Source organism: Sorex fumeus, unplaced genomic scaffold (genome assembly GCF_029834395.1).
Source record: "Sorex fumeus unplaced genomic scaffold, SorFum_2.1 ptg000072l, whole genome shotgun sequence".
Lineage (NCBI taxonomy): Eukaryota > Metazoa > Chordata > Mammalia > Eulipotyphla > Soricidae > Sorex > Sorex fumeus.
In genome coordinates, this window is record NW_026606129.1 from 48,412,152 (window position 1) to 48,429,407 (window position 17,256).

Consider the following 17,256-nt stretch of genomic DNA (forward strand, 5'->3'; position numbering starts at 1 on the left):
CCAGCTCCACCCCCATCCTGTGAGGCCCCACATGTCTCGTCACTGCGGGCCCAAACCTGACTGTCCAGTGGCCTCTGGAGGATGATGGCCACCCGGCCGCCAGGGGGAACAGGCCAAGGCACAAAACCTATTACCACCAGGGTGGCCCAGCACCAGTAACCTACTGCAGGGACCGGACAGATTTCTGCGAAAAGCTGTTGGGTTTCGAGATTTGTTTCTGAGACTCTGGGATCATGGCTGTTAATCAGGAACCAGAGAGGCCATGCCTCCAATTATACAGCTGAGCCGGAGGTGGTTTGTGAGTGTGTCTCTTACATACCTAACTTTTGGCCATTTACTGTCTTGGTAAACTTTGCCCCAAGTTTTTGGGGTCTGTCCAAAGGCACAGCAGCAATTAAGGGGTATCTGGAAGTCTGAAGGCGCTATGAGACTGCTGATGCACTCGCCTCACAGGAACCAATTGGCCTGCTGGTGCACCATACCCCCCTGTTTTCGAGATTTTAAAGCCACTTGTAGGCTGTTCACCTTCCTCTGGGGAATTTGACCCGTTAAAGACACTACCCCCAGCCTAGGATGTCAAGTTCCCAGGGGGCCTGGCAGACATGGCGTGTAGTGGGACTATTGGTATCCTCACCCAAGATACTTGACTGCCAGTAACACTGCCCAAAGTGGCACTAATTATATTATTAGCAGCTCCTTCTTTCTACTAAGTCAACTTTTGGAGTATCTTAAAAAGTCATCATAGTTGAGAAACTATGATTGGAGAGAGACTATTTCAGTCTGAATACTGCCTTTTTAAACTTAAAATTTATTTTGAAAAGAAGGAGGTCCTAATCTTGGCTCTGAGTATGTGTGTGTGTGTGTGTGTGTGTGTGTGTGTGGATATTTGTGATGGTGACTATATGTGTGTGTGTTTGCATATGTGTTGTGTAAACTCACCATTTAGAGACATTGTTTTGGGTATGTTACACATTCATTATTATTACAGTTATTGTTGTTATTATGGTGGTTTCAGTTTAGGCTCTGTACATTAGATATACATTAATTCCTTCATTTCATAGAATTCCAGGGTCATTCATTATTGTATTACATGAAGGGAAAGAAAGACTGAGGAACTGTTCAACTGGCCCTAGGTCCCATGCCAATGAAGTATGGAGTTCCAATTTAAATACAAATGTGTCAGCCCAAGGCTGGGCTCTATCATATTGCTTTATAATAGCATAGTCCACCTATCTGCAATCAGGTCCAGTGAGATAGTCAAGTAATACCCCTGGGGTGCAGCTGGAGTATTGTAATGGTCTATCTCATGGATATTCAATAAAAAATTAAAAATAATGTGGGGCTCATGCCTGCTTCAGTCAGCTTAATCAGTGGCTGAAAAAAATAGCAGTACTCCTACATAAAAAAAAAAAAAGGCTAAGTACATCCTTTGTTTGTGGAAGTTGCAGGTTCCATCCCTGGCACCACGTGGTCCTCTGAGCACCGCTGGGAACCACACCTGAGCTGAGATTGCTCTGAGCACTGCCAGGTGTGGGTCAAAACAAGCAAACAAAAGCTTGAGAAGTGAGATATGATTTATATTTCAAATGGATTAACCAGGTTGCTCTTCTGAAACTAGACCAAGAGCAATGAAGGAAGTGAGGTCACCATTTAGAAAGGTGCTGCAATGTGTCACAGCCTAGATCCAGGAAAAGGAATAACTTCTATTATACTGCTAATCTGCCTATCTCACCATTTCTACTACACTGTTAATAGAAGAAAGGTAAAGTCCATTAAATTTGACAGATTTGTTGAGGGGTATGAGAGAAGAGAGCAAAGTGAAATGCAAAGCCAAGGATTTCATTCTGAGAAATTGGATTAAGAAAAGGGAGGTTGGTGCAGGGGTGGGGGGCAAGTAGCTTTGCGTTAAACAGAACGATCATTGATGTCTTAATAGACATTCAAGTGGAGATGCCAAGTAGCAGTTAGCTGTATGAGTTTGGGGATTAGGAGAGCAGCCTAGGCAAGATATGTAAAACTGAGAATCCGCATGGGATGGTTAAAGCCACACCTAAATGAGTTCGCCAAGACAATGATGTCCCTGTTACCTTCTATGGATCTGTGAGGGGGGGGGACACTGGGTTTCCTCTTTCCGACTGCCATGCCTCTCCTGCACACTTTCAATTTCCTCTCACTCTCCCCTTGTGTTTGTTGCCCTCTGGGCAATTTCCTCAGATCCAGATTAACTTTCCCTTGTTCTACTCGGCCGTTTTCATTTTTCTGCTGTTTTTATTCCCCACCCCAACAGGCTGTTCATGATGTTGCTATTGCAGCTGCATGCTCCTGGCTTTGGGGCTGGCACATCACGTCAGTTGTGGTGTTTGCCAAGGGTCACACCCTTCTTTGTGGTGCTCACACACACCTGGCTGCTCACACACAGAGTGGCTGGAAGTTGCTTGTGGTGCTGGGAGGACAAACACAGCCGAGCTGTCAGGCTTGAAGCACAGAGCTGCCAGGATGGTGCTTGGTGCAAGTGGATTTGGATACGGCCATATGCTCACAAGGCAGGCAGGCACCCTGCAAGCCAGCGCCTTTCCTCTGGGCTTCATTTTAACTTTCAGAACAAAAGTGTTTCATTTCTAGAAATTCTGCTTTAAAAAAAAAAATCTAGTTTGGGGCCAGAGTGATAGTATGCGGGTAGGGCATTTGCCTTGCACACGGCTGACCCAGGTTCTATCCCCAGCATCCCATATGGTACCCCGAGCAATGCCAGGAGTAATTCCCGAGTGCAGAACCAGGAGTATCCCTGAGCATTGCCAGATATAACCCAAAAAGAAAAAAAAATCTAGCTTGTATGCCTTTTATCTCAAAGGCATACATATTTTGTTGTATAAGCTTTATTCAATATTTGTTATCTGTAGTTCTTAGAAGTTAATCATGCTTCCACTGGGTCTTCCAGCGAGGTATGTGCCTGTACTTGTGTGTGTATTTAATCTTTGGAGCTCATGTTTACTGAGGTTTTGTGGGACTGCTATGTGGGTAAAGGGCCCGCATAGTAGATTTAAAATTTTTCATTCCAGAGATTGGGGTTGTAACTAAGTGGCATCACATAAACCCTGCCTGAATAAGACCCTATGTTCAATTTCTAGCTCTACAATAAATTAAGGGGGGAGGGGAATAGAAATTCTACTGTTTCAGCCTGGACTTTTGAAAAATGCTAATTTCTTAGCCTAGTTGTTCTTGAACTACACTTAGTGTAATTTAGAAACACAAATATGGGCTGGACAGATAATACAGCAGTTAAGGCGCTGCCTTACATGTTGGTAACCTGGGCTACATCCCTGTAACCCCAAATGATCCCCAAAACCCTGCGAGGAGTGATACCTGATTACATAGCCCTGAGAACAGCCAGATGTGGCCCCCAAACTAAATAAAACCAAAAAAATAAGATCATAAATCACAAATTCTCAACGGACCTATTTCTCTTTAGGACTGGAGCAATAGAACAGCAGGTAAGGCACTTGCTTTGAATGCAGCTGACCCAAGTTCAATCCCCAGCACCACTTATGGTTCCCTTTCCCCAACCCCCAACCCTGCCAGGAATAGTCCCTGAGCAGCGCCAGGAGTAATGCCTGAGCACAGCAGGGGGACAGGGTAGGAGGACAAAACCAAAACAAAACAAATAATCTATTTCCCTTTGCTGGCCGACTTTGACCGTGAGTGTGGAAAGGTAGGACTACAGCTGAATCTTACGAAGACAATGTTTATGAGAAACAGCCTCGTTCCTGATGCCCCATTCGCTCTCAGCGGAATGACCATCTCCGAATGCAACAGCTATGTGTACCTAGGTCAACATGACAAATGACCTGGCACCCGAGCTGCGCAGGAGGAAGAGAGCGGCTTGGAACGCCTTCAAGAACGTCTAAGAAATAACTAAGAGGACGAAGAACCTCCAGCTCCGGGCACATCTCTTCGATTCCACTGTTCTTCCTGCATTAACATATGCCTCAGAGACCTGGGCCCTACGCAAACAGGATGAGAACGCTATTCAGGTCTCCCAAAGAAGAATAGAAAGAGCTATGCTTGGAATATCACGTTTCACTCAAATGAGAGAAAGAATCCAGAGTTCTGACATCCGTCGACGATCAAGAATCAGGGACACTGTCTCATTTGCCAAGGTGTCGAAAATCAGATGGGCTGGTCACGTAATGAGATTTAAAGACGACCGCTGGACTAGAGCTGTTACCGACTGGATTCCACGGGATGTCAAAAGACCGCGTGGCCGCCCACCTACCAGATGGTCAGACTTCTTCGTCAAGATCATGAACGATCGGTTTGAGGCTCTTCATGTTCCCAGAGCGAACAGATGCCATTGGGCTACACTAGCACGTGACAGGGACAAATGGAGACATTACTGGCGCCCGCTCAAGCAAATTGATGACTAACAGGAAGTTAAGTGATTAAGTGATTATTTCCCTTTATCCCTGGGCAAAGCTTTTTTCCCCCAGGGAGGAAACATTTTTTTATCTCACCTCTTCATCAAGAATGATACCACTTTACTCAGAAGGTCCAATTTCCAAGTCCTTCCAGGGCATAGTCTAAGGTATTCTTTCCCAAGGTGGGCATTTACCACTCCCAGAGGGGTAATGGAATAATGCTGGTGGTAGGGGGTTGTAGCCATGACACAATTGGGGCTCACTTTGTTAACTTAAAGGTGGATTTCTAGAGTAGTGCTGAGTATATATTTAGGAAAAGGGGGTGGTAGGCCAATACATTTTGGAACCTCTACTCTGGTCTTAAATTTTATTTATTTATTTAGTTAGTTAGTTAGTTAAGACTTTTGAAGCAATCTGGTGATGGTCAGGGGTTACTCCTGGCTCTACATTCAGGAATTACTCCTGGCGGTGCTTGGGGGACCATATGGGATGCTGCGGATTGAATCTTGGTCAGCCTAGTGCAAGGCAAACGCCGTACCCACTGTATTATTGCTCTGGTGCTGATCTTATTTCTTGTACTTATGTAAACACTGACACTCAAGAACAGCAATCCACTCACACACCTTCCCCCCTCCCATCAGCCACAGCTTATTCACCTGCCGGAATTCAGGTCTCAGCCCCTGGCAGTTCCCTGTCCTTCCTGAGAATTCAAAGTTATCCCTTAGCCCACATCCTGTTTGTCTCAGGAGTGTCTGCAGGTTATCTGTCGAAGAAGCTGGAAGTTTCTTCAGGTGATCTTTCTCCCTCTGGAACAACAGGCCCCGAGTAGACACGCTGTACTCCAGCTCCCTGTTGTGTTGGAAACAACTGGTCTGTGAGGATCTGGTGCGGAAGGAGACCCCTGTGTTTAATGCTGGCTTATTCTTCTGGCTCTGCCCACCCTGACGATTGATGATTACTTGTATCAGGTAACAAAACTAACCAAAGAGGTCTAATGAAATGATGAATGAGCTAGAGACAAAGGTGACCAGCTGCCATCCCAGCTAGCTAGCTCATTGGCCAGTGAGCTCTCAGGACTGGCTGTCACATCTGAGAGCCATGCCACTCCAGCGAGAGATAGGGAAAGGAGGGGAGAAGGATTTGTATTGTTATGAATGACTACTTCCTGCAGTTCAACAGGCAATGCACCCCTGTTTGCTACATCCTGTTTTCTTAGACTCTGCAAAGGCCTCTGAACCCAAAACAAGTCTTCCTAACAGGAGGAGCAGCTGAAATGGGAGGAACCAGACGTGTTGCCTAAGGCCTCCACTAGTACCAAGACCTGACAGTTTGGCTACCACCAAAGGAAATACGGAGACACCAGTGCTGGTCAGTGACACACTCTTATATGTTCTTTAGGGAAATGAGGTTGGGGCAAGTGGAGATTCAAAATTGCTTTGGCATAGTAAGAATCTCTAAAAGCTCTTTCACTGGGCCAAAGAGATAGCTCAAAGGGCTTGAGTGCAGAAGTCCAGTATCCCATGTCTCAAGTACCACTGGGCAGGGTCTTTTAGCATGATGTCTAGAGTAGTTCCTGAGCCCCACTGAACCCCAAACCTGCACTTTTTTTTAAAAAGCACCATTTTTGACCATCATGTATTAAGTCAGTGAAAATTAATGGGACAGAAGAGAAGAGTGAGCAGAGCCCTCAAGGAAAGTTCTTTCCACGGGGTTTTGAGTAGATAACAACTAGTTCAATGTGCCATGCTGTCGGGCTCAGCACCCTCCTTGGGGTACTCACTCCTAAAGCTACACAGGAAAGGCTGGAGCGCTAGTACATGGGTAGCTAGGGAGCTTGCCTTGCATGCAGCTGACCCTAGTTCAATCCCTTGCACCTCATATGGTCCCCCAAGCCCACCAGGAGTGATTCCAGAGTGCAGGCCAGGAGTAAGCCCTTAGTACCACCAAGTGTGACTCCAAAACAAAACCAACCCCCCCCCAAAAAAAAAAAACTTCATAGGAGGTCTGCTCTCATTTTTTAGTCGCTTCTTAATTTGAGCTAAAACTCTGCCTGTCAGGGGCTGGGGATGTAGCTCATGTGTGAGACTCTGGGCTTGTATCACCATCTCATCCAAATTAAATCTACCTCTCAGCCATTTCCATGTAGAATGAATTGTCTCCTGGCTATTGAAGCAGGAAGATCTCCAGCCTGCATGCACTGAAGGACACAGAGAAGGTGCCACAGGAGAACCACTGGTCTCAGGGAGCTGTGAGAGCCGAGGCAGCACTTGTACCCACTCATGCTGAAGACAAACTCACTGGGGTGAAGGCCCTGCCCAGAAAAGCTGGAACAAGCTGTTTTTTCCTTTTTGAGGGAAGACTCAGTTCTCACACAACCCACACATTAGGAAGACATCCTCTTGGACAGTAGATAACAATAAAGCTCTTGGATAAGTACCAAAAGCCCAAACCAGAGGGGCCAGAGCAATAGTACAACAGGTAAGGTGCTTGCCTTGTGTCAACCCATGTTCAATCCCCCACGTCCCATGTGGTTCCCAGAGCACCATCAGGAGTGAACCCTGAGTGCAGAGCCAGGAGTCAGCCTGGACCACCTTTGGGTATGGCCCAAGAACCAAAACAAAAAAATTTTTTTAAAATAATAAAAGTCCAAACTAGAAAATTGTGTTTATCTTGTCCTTACATATAAGACAGTGAACTGAAAGCAAAAGCGTTCTGTGAAGAGGAGGCAGGATGGTCCACCTGGATGGATGGCCACTGTTCTCTAGGCTGGGCAGGGCCTTGGGACAGTTGCCAGAGCGCTGGGCAGGTAGGTGAACGGAGCAGGCAGGACTTGCGGTGGTCTTGTCCTTTGAGGAGTCCCTATTTTCTATGTCCCTGCTGGAAGCTCATGATGGCTTTCAAGTAATTGTGCTGGACAGATGAAAGGGGAGAAAACAGGAATTAATTAAGGGGGACAGACCCAACTGGGACTCAGCAACCACATCACATATATTCACACTGCATTGCTTTCTCACCAGCCCTAATTCCATGAGAAATATGTTCCATTCAGTCTCTTTCATTCTTTCTAAAGGAGGTGTGAAAAGCTATTTTAAAATGGTGTGGCAGGCATGTTTAAAAGGAAGCATGTATGTTTCAAGGGCTCACTTGAAATTTTTCTCACAAGAATTACATTCAAGAAGAAAACAAGAGGGTTCTGTCTCCAGTGGGGGGTAGGGATCCTGGTACTCTGAAGGGCCCACCCTCTGCAAATCAATAAGATATTCACAAATCCTGCCCTTTTCTGTACATCCAGGCTCTCAGTAAGCAAGCAGAAAAACTGAACTGAAACCAAAATAACAAGAAAATTCTAAAAACAGATTAGGGTATAAGATAAACCCTAGGTTTCCCACAAAGTGAGAACGGAAACTTTAGCTCCCACATTAAGCTTTAATTCTGTTTTGCCCCACTTCTTTGTTAAACATTTTTTTAAAAAATTCCACAGGGCTAAGCATCTTTATTTATTTTTTGGCATTTTAAATTTAAGGTTGTTCACAATAATTTATTACATTCAATATTCTAACACCAAAGCCACCACCATTACACATTACCACCACCATTATTTCAAATTTTCCCACTACCACCCTAGCCTGTCCCAAAGGCAGATCCTAAATAATTTATTTGGTACTGCTCATTAAGAGTAATCCACTAAAGATAAGCATATTTTAAAAATTGACTCATAGTGAGATACAGTTACAAAGCTGTTCATGATTGAGTTTCAGTCATATAATGTTCCAACACCTTGTCTTCACCAGAGTACCTTTCGCACCACCAATATCCCCAGTTTCCCCTCCCACCACCTCCCCTCGCCCCACTTTAAAAGTGATTAACCAGGAGGTCTGCTCCATGGACTGGAAGCCAGCAGCACATGCTGGGGGAAAAGGAAGCTCAGCTAAGGAAGGGAACACCAAGTAAAGGATGTTTGGAGGATTCGCTCTGGATTCGAGATGAGTGCTGAAAGTAGACTATAGACTGAACACGGTGGCCACTCAATACCTCTATTGCAAACCACAACACTCTAAAGGAAAGAGAAAGCAAAAGGGAATGCCCTGCCACACAGGCGGGGTGGGGTGGGGGGATGAGGGGAAAGAGGGCTACTGGGATCACTGGTAGTGGAGAATGGACACTGGTGGAGGGATTGTACTTGATCATTGTGTAACTAAACCCAAGCATGAAAGTTTGTAAGTCTACAACTGGACCTCGTGGTGTTTCACTAATAAAAATTTTTTTTTAATTTTTAAAAAGTGATTAAAAGATCTATGACAAAATTCATCATCTAAACTTAAAATAGTTAAGCATGAACCTGGGTGTATTAAAAATACTTCCACAGGGTGCAATCATCACTATCTATAAATCTTTTCATTTTGTGAAGCAAAAACTCTAAGACATCAAACAATAATTCTCCATCCCTTCACTCCCAAGCCCCTGACAACCTCCATCCAATTTTGTCACTGATTTTGACTACTCTTAATAGTGTTCAGGGAATGATAGTCTTTTAGTGACTAGCTTCATTTATTATTTATTTAGGGAGCTACACCTGGCAGTGCTCAAGGCTTTCTCCTGACTATACTCTGGAATCTGTTGGGGCTTAAGGGGACTGAACCCAGGCGAGCTGCATTCAAGGCAGCACACACCCACTGTACTATCTCTCTAGCCCCCGGGCTGCTTTCATTTATTGGATATGCCATTTTACATTACCACCAACAGTACACAAGGATCAAATTACTCCACATTCTTGTAGCTTTAGGTTTGTTTGTTTTTTGATTATCAATCATCCTAATGGGTATCTCTCATTGTAGTACTTTGCTTGCTTTTTTTAGCACAGCGGTAGGGCCTTTGCCTTGCACGCAGCCAACATGGCCGACCCGAGTTCGATTCCTCCGCCCCTCTCGGAGAGCCCGGCAAGCTACCGAGAGTATCTTGCCCGCACGGCAGAGCCTGGCAAGCTCCCCGCGACGTATTCGATATGCCAAACACAGTAACAACAAAGTCTCCAACGGAGACGTTACTGGGCCTGCTCGAGCAAATCGACGAACAACGGGAGGGCCTTTACCTTTACCTTTATTCAAACACCAATTTCACCAACATTACACCTTCCCACCACCACATTTTTGATGTTTCCTTCCAAACCCTAGCCCCTGCCCCAAAACAGAACCAAAATAATTTATTTTGTATTGTTTGTTATGAACACACTGCTGAAAATGCTCCAAAAACTTTTCCTTAGAGGAGAGTGAAGATTGTTGTATTTCATCCAGGGGCCAATAAGCCCTTCTAGAAGAGGTTGCTAGTATGTTGTTAAGGGTTGATCCTTGTGTGCTTATATATATATGTAAAATTATATTTCCCTCTAAGTTTAGTTGCCTTCTACTTTAAACCCCATCAAATGTGATGCGCTACTCTTGGAGTATGAGTGATGTGAGGTATGAGATGTTGCGTGACCACAAATGCAGCTGTGAGGTCCAGGGATAGGTTTACTTATGCGTGAGTCTCGGTGTGTGGAGAGGAGCCGTGAGCATGGTGGTGGTTGAGTTCTGGAGGGTTTTAGCTGCCAGAGCTGGGTTCCGTGGGGCATGGAAGGGCCTCACCCACCCCACTCCATGGCACCCCCAATCTCAATTAACAAGAAATAAACACACAAGGCTTAATGGGTAACAACATGTTAGTAATCTCTTAAAGCCTCCATGGTGAAATGCAATAATCTTCACACACTTTCTTTTTTGTTTGTTTGTTTGTTTCGCTTTTTGGCTCACACCCTGTAATGTTCAGGGGTTACTTCTGGCTCTACACTCAGGAATTACTCCTGGCGGTCGGGGACCATATGGGATGTGGGGATTAAACCCTTGTTGGCCGCCTACAGGGCAAATGCCCTACCGGCTGTATTATAGCTCCAGCCCCCACACACTTTCTTCTAAGAAACATTTTTTTTATCATTTTTTCATCATTTCATCATCCTGTTATTCGTCGATTGCCTCGAGCAGGCCCCAGTAACGTCTCCTTCATCCTAGCCCTGAGATTATATCCAAGGCTCTTTAGGAGAATGAGACCCATCATTGTTACTGGTATTTGGCATATTTGGTACGCCACGGGGAGTTTGCCAGACTCTGCCCTGTGGGCAGGCTACATTTGATAGCTTGCAAGTTTGTCCAAAGTAGGAATGAGATAAGATGTCATATAAAAGATGTCCTGATAAGATGTCGCAAGGCCGCGAATGCCGAGGTTCCGGGAGCTGGATTTTATAGTCTCTGAGTCTTGGCCGTTGATGGGATTACACGGCGCCAGGGGGCCAGGTGGTGGGTATGACCCCCGCCTACTGGAATTTGGAGGATCTGGGTGGAGGATGCTCGACTCCAATCTGAGTAGGCTTTTTTTTTAATCATTTTTAGCAAATTATTTATGACAAGCAATATAATATAGAATTCAGGGCCTGCTATAGGGGCAGACTTCAGGGGTAGCTAGGAAAATGGGAACTAATGGTAGTGGGAAGGTACAGTGGTGGTGGAATTGGTGTTGGAATAGTGAATGCAACAAATCATCTTAAACAACTTTATTTAAAAATAAAACAAAAACATATAAGAACAAATAAAATAAAATACCTGCTGGCCCATGAGGACCAAGGTGGTCTAGAGTTATCTGGGCTGCTTGTGGGCTTCTCTGTGCCCTGTTACCTCTGCAGACCAGGCTCTACCGAGAAGGTCTTCCCCAAACACCAGTGGCTTCAGAGCATCACTGGCCCATCCTGAGCTGTGAATGTCACTAGGGCTGGCTTAGCATTGGATTGGGTCCAACCCAGAATCAGGGTGCTAGCTCATGTAGAAGTTGCCCCTGACTCAGGTGACTGGATAGCTATAGGCAGGCACCATGGCCTCTGCCTCTAAAAATGTGTGTGGCAAGTGTGATCTTGGAGTACAGGAAGGTCTCTGGTCTTTCCCACCCAAGTTACCTTTTGTTCTGTCTTGAGTTTGGCATTGTAGAAGGTGGCAGAATCTGGGCCCTCAGGTAGCACTGCCTGCTGAAGCTGGCTGAACCGGTCCTGGTCGTCTTCTCCCTGGGGAAGCAGAGCTCAGCTCAGTCCTTTGGTCTGGCACTGTCCAGATCTACCCTGGCAGGGCCTGCAGTGGGCATCATGGCATCAAACCCTTTGCCGAGTTTCCAAACCAGAAGAGCTCATGTGTGCCTGCCACATTTGCTAGTGTCATCAAAGACACCCTTTAACTGCCAGCTGGGCAGGGCGAACCACCCCAGCTGGGAGGCTGCAGTCGGCAGCGGACCATGTCATGTCCTTGACACAGGGAGGCCTAAACCTGCCTACCTTTGTGCCAGCAGTGGGAGAGGCCAGTACTTCACGCACTTCCTTTGTGCCACTCACCAGAGACACAACCCTGTTCAGCGGCACCATTCCTGGCCGGATGTTGCCACCGGGCCGCAGGGCCATTTGTATGTCCTCTGGGATGAAGAAGGACTCGTTGTACCAGATGTCAAATTCTGTGAGAGAAGACAGACAGTAGTGTGAGGTGTGAGAAAGCAGGTGAAGGTCAGTGTATGTGGCTGCCTGCTTGAAGCCTGTCACAGGCTTGCCCTCTGCTCCACTTTCAGACCCGGAATCTCATACGGTTCCCATCTCTATCCTCCATCCAGTGTTCTGGAAACCTCACACTGGAAGGCCCTAGCTGGCCGTGCCTCCACCGGAAAGAAGCACTGAAGCTATGTCCTGAACCCAGGCTCGGCCTTGCCTTATGCCTCCCAGGACCTCGGTGCCAGCCAACCTTCCCCAAGGGTGCACCTGTGAGCAGGCGATGGCGACACTGGTCCACCAGGTGCTGGCAGTACTGGATCTCAGCCCTGAGGTCGCGCAGGTCCTGGTATTCCTCCCTGTACTTCTTCTTCAGATCTTTCAGCTTCAGGATCAGCAGAAACTCTTCCTCATCAATGATCATCATTCCCTTGTTCTCATACTCACCTGCAGGGAGAATAAAGAGTTTGGGGGAGATGGGCCCCTAAGTCGGAACTCATCCCTGAAAGAAGGGACAGTACAGGCAAAGCAAAATGAAGACATGAGACCAGGGGAAGGGCTGGGGTGTGTGGGGGCATGAGAGCATAAGGCAGCTAGACTATCAGCAGACACCTCATGGGGACAGGGGACTTGGGTCACATGTGCCACCCCGGCACTTTTAGGCCAAGGTGAGGGTAGAGAGGGCTCATGGTCTATGCTTATTTTGATTTTAAGCCCCATCAATAACTCTTTTTAGGTGAATGTTCCTTGTTTTGGTAAATGATATAACAAACTTGCACCACTAGCTAGAAGTACAAGACACATGCGCAAGGTTTCTTATTAATAACAGTGGGTAATACACCTATCTTTCTTCCCTTTTCATGTTTGTTTTGTTTAGTTTATGAACCACATCCAGTGATTCTCCGGCTGCTCCCAGCTCTGTGCTTAGGAGTGCTCTGGTAGTGCTCTGTTGACCATGCAATGCTGGGTGTCGAATCCAGGACTCCTGCATGTAAAATGTGTGGTTCAGCCCATTCAGTCATCTCGCCAGCCCACAGACCTGGAAAGGACTTAAGAGATAGTACAGTGGGCTGGGTACTTGCCTTGTACATGGTTGCCCTGGATCCCTGGTACCCCATTTGGTCCCCTGAGCACCACTAGGAGCAAACTCTGAATGCAGGAGTAGGCCTTGAGCACAGCCAAGTGTGACACCAAAACAAAATAAGAGACAGGAAGAGGTGAGAATCCTCCCAATACAGAGGCTCCTGCTCTTGGGGCTGGAGGGTCCACTGAGTCAAGGGTTGCCAGGCCAGCTGGGGGTCAGTTTCAGGCTAATGTATGGCTGAGAGACTAAATTCTTGGCACTCTGTCCCACAGTCTCAACTCTCACCTGGGTCTCTTGACCCATCAGAGTCAGGCTAGACCGTGCTAGGACCCAGCTTTCCTATGTCTGAGATCATACAATGTGACGCCTGACAGGGAAGCCTTCTGGCTCCCCAGGGTTCACCACAGCCAAGTGATGACCCAGAAACAAAGGCTCCAACCCAGTATCCCCTACTGGCTTCTCCCAGCGTGGTCAAAAGGACCCTGATCCCACGGCATCCAGGTCAACCTGTCGTCACATTTACCTTGCTTCTCCCGCAGTGACTTCTGGAAATTGAGTGCCTCCTTGGTCACATCAATCTCCCGCTTGATGGCATTGATGCGCTGTGTGGTCTCACTGGCCCTTTTCCTCCGCTCATTCAGGATGGATTTGTTTTCCTTAAAGATGCGGTTGATCTCACTACCTCGCTCATTCTTGAAATCCTCAAAGGCCGCAGGCTTGGAGGGTGGGGTGCTGGGCCTGCAGATGGGGGAGGGTGAAGGAGAAACGAGGCTGTCTTGGAGCCACAAGCACCTAATTTCTGTTCTTGAGGGCTGCTGGGGGTGGAGACCCAACTACTGAGGTATCACCCACTCCTGATGAGCGATAAAGCATGCAGAAATGATTCCCTCAGCCACCCAGTGCACGGAACAATTGAGGAATAATGGGGGAAACAGGGAAATTTGTGAAAAATAGAAAACAAGACCAAGGAGGTAGCTCAGTGCCTGAACACCTGCCATGCATGCATGGGAGCCTGGGTTAGAATCCTGCCACCACAGCACTGAGTGAAAAAACACATCAGAAGTCCCCAAGAATTTCCTTGAAACATTTTTAAAATGTCTGAGGTCACGAAGCATCTATAGTTTTCTCTCTTTTTACCCAGAAGCTTTTTTTGAAAAAAAAAAAAAAAGCTATGAAAAATCCTTTGGGGTGTTATTATATACCTGTTTCAACTTCTCTGAATGTTTGGAAATGTTCATAGACTGGGAAAAAAATTCCTCATACCTATCCTTGTAATTACAGGGCAGAGATAATTCACTACGTCCCTTTTTCTTCCTAATGGAGACTATTGGAAGTACTTTCAAAAAAAGATGGTTTGGGACTCTTTTTCTTTTTGGGGGGTCCACACCCAGTGGTACTCAGAGCTTACTCCTGTATCTGTACTCTGGGATCACTCCTGGTGGTGTGATGGGGATTGAAGATGGGTTGGCCATGTACAAGGCAAACACCCTACCCACTGTACAATCACTCTGGCTCCCATTTTTGGACTTTTTAATGAATGATGCAGTAAACGTCTTTTGCATATATCTAGGTCTATATATTTATTTCCTCAATATAGATTCCTAAAATCTTAATTACTGACCAGGGAATAGAGCTGGGTAGCAAGAGAAAAGGATTTCAGACATGGAGACTCTGTCCTTGTGGATGCATTACTTCTTTAAAAACATAGGGGCTGGAGCAATAGCACAGCAGGTAGGGCATTTGCCTTGCACGCGGCCAACCCGGGTACAATTCCCAGCATCTCATATGGTCCCCCAAGCACTGCCAGGAGTAATTCCTGAGTGCATGAGCCAGATGAGCCAGGAGTAGCACCTGTGCTTCACTGGGTGTGACCCCCCCAAAAAAAAACCAAACAAACAAAAACATACACATTTGTTAGAATAACTGCTGTTTGGAAAGTCTAAATGATTCTATGTATAATGAGTCATGCACCATGGGTAGCTCCTAAGGGGGGACCCTCATGTACAAGTGTCATCACGTTCTTCCTTTTTGTGTTTTGGGGCTGGGGGTTCAGGGGTTGCCCCTGGCACCGTGTGTGGTACCATTTAGCTTAGGGTTCCCACACAGAGAGCATGGCCCTCCTCCCCAAGCCCCACCTCCATGTTTATTCCCTTTTTTTTGGACTGTGTTGCCAGCCTTGGCCTATTATCTGCTAGTGCTCTGGTATCTGCAGCAGCTCTTCACAGGCTAAGATCATACTCTTGGTTTTTGTTTTTTTTTGGGGGGGGGGGGTGCCTACCCAACAGTACAAAGGGCTACTCCCAGTTCTGAGTCTGGGAGTTGCTCCGAGTGGAGCTAGGGGACCATCATGTGATCCCGGGGATAAAAATCAGGCCTCCAGCACGGAAAACATGCGCTTCAGACCACAGAGCTGTTTCTCTAGTCCTCAGCCCTGAAAACTACATTAAGGTTGGAGTCAGTCTAGCGCAGGAGCTAATGTTAGATGGCCACCTGACTGGGCGTTGTTCCTCTTTTGGGGATTCCACGGGAAGGGGCTCAAAGCTGGAGGTCTCCCGGTCCTTCAGAAGCGTGTCTTTGACATCTGTGTCCTTCGAAGATGGGGTCAGCTGGGTCTTGGAGAGGGAAACATCCAGGTCCTTGCCACTCACAGGGCTGCTGGCACCATCCTTTCTTGGCAAGGAGCTGGAAGGAGAAACAAGGAGACCTGAGCTTAGGTGGTAGGCAGGGAAATACCCCAGACATGGAGAGGCATCTCCTGTCCCACCCTCTGCCCCTGAAGCCCATCCTACTCAGTTCCCACCCTAATCACACGCCCACCTAGGAAGGCCAGGAGCCCCACCCGAAATTCTGCAGATGGGGCTGGAGAGAATATTCTTGCTTCCTACAGTCTCAGCAGGAGACTCCTGACAATCTCCAGGCGGAGGGAGAGCAGGTGGGCTTCAGGGTGGGTCCCAGGTTGGCAGGTGCATCCCCGTGGATGCTGTCAATCATACACGCATCCCTGAGAGGGAGATGCAGGGCACTCCCCAAAAGGGTGTACACAGCCCAGCGGGAAAGGACGACAGGTCTCTGCTCTCACCTGCACCAGCTCGCAGGAGAGACGCTCCTCCCTGCTCTGTCCCCTAGACCTGCATGGTGCCAGCAGGCTCCCCCATTCTGAGCGGGACTGCACCCGCAGCCCTTTCCTCTTCCTAGGACGGCCTGTGGAGCCTCGCCTCACTTCACCTATGACCTCTCTGATGTCAGGACAAAGCGGGCTGAGTGGCATGGCACTTCCTGCTGCCCAATCCTGTGCTGAATGCGGCAATTTCCCACAGCCATGTTTGTCGTGTTCCAAGTGAGAACAACTGTGCAGTGGTAGCAGCATCCCCTCGCTCGTGGGGGTCTTTCACAGAGAAGGGCCGGAGTCGCTCACAAAGCCCAACAGCTGGGGTGCAGTTACTATTTCCACATAAGGGGCATAAGGGGTGAGGAAACAAACCCCGCCACCTGCGAAGGGATCCCCCGAGTGAAAGGAGGGTGGAGTGGGAGGGCCGGTGTATTTTTTTCTTTCTTTTTGGGTCATACCCGAATATGCACAGAGGTTACTAGTGGCTCATGCACTCAGGAATTACTCCGGGTGGTACTCGGGGGACCATATGAAATGCTGGGAATCGAACCCTGGTTGGCCGCATGCAAGGCAAATGCCCTAACTGCTGTGCTATCGCTCCAGCCCCAGGTCTGTGTATTTTTGCCCACTATGACTGAGTGGACCAGTCATATTGGGCTGGAGCGATAGCACAGCGGGTAGGGCGTTCGCCTTACAAGCGGCCAACATGGCCGACCCGAGTTCGATTCCTCCGCCCCTCTCGGAGAGCCCGGCAAGCTACCGAGAGTATTCGATATGCCAGACACAGTAACAACAAAGTCTCCAATGGAGACGTTACTGGGCCCGCTCGAGCAAATCGACGATCAACGGGAGGGCCTTTACCTTTACCTTTACCTTTATGACTGAGTGGACCAGACAAGAGTGGCTCATGAAGGGAAACCTGACCCGCTTCCCACCCTGCTCTGGGGTGAACTGGGGTTTCTCAGTGACGTGTGACATTCCTTCTGTGGGCTGCAGAGGGAACCTGGTGAGGAGGTGTTTCCACAGAAAGAGCCAGAGGGTGCGGGCCAGTCCAGCTTCTCCCTTGCCGCCACCACTCTACCAGCAGGCTGGCTTTGGCAGT

General features: G+C 47.6%; 1 protein-coding gene across 3 annotated transcripts in view; it reads right to left on the reverse strand.

Annotated features, from left to right (window-relative positions):
• Positions 1 to 7,054: 7,054 nt before the first annotated feature.
• Positions 7,055 to 17,256, reverse strand: part of KIF9 (kinesin family member 9) — a 46,515-nt gene continuing 36,313 nt past the window's right edge. For all 3 annotated transcript variants that reach the window (XM_056129430.1, XM_056129429.1, XM_056129428.1), the window contains 6 exons: positions 15,536 to 15,727; positions 13,569 to 13,783; positions 12,232 to 12,408; positions 11,818 to 11,933; positions 11,392 to 11,496; positions 7,055 to 7,325 (listed from right to left, as the gene is read on the reverse strand). In XM_056129430.1, coding sequence (XP_055985405.1) covers positions 7,275 to 7,325; positions 11,392 to 11,496; positions 11,818 to 11,933; positions 12,232 to 12,408; positions 13,569 to 13,783; positions 15,536 to 15,727 — 856 coding nt within the window. In that variant the 3' untranslated portion in view covers positions 7,055 to 7,274. The remainder of the gene's footprint in view (positions 7,326 to 11,391; positions 11,497 to 11,817; positions 11,934 to 12,231; positions 12,409 to 13,568; positions 13,784 to 15,535; positions 15,728 to 17,256) is intronic.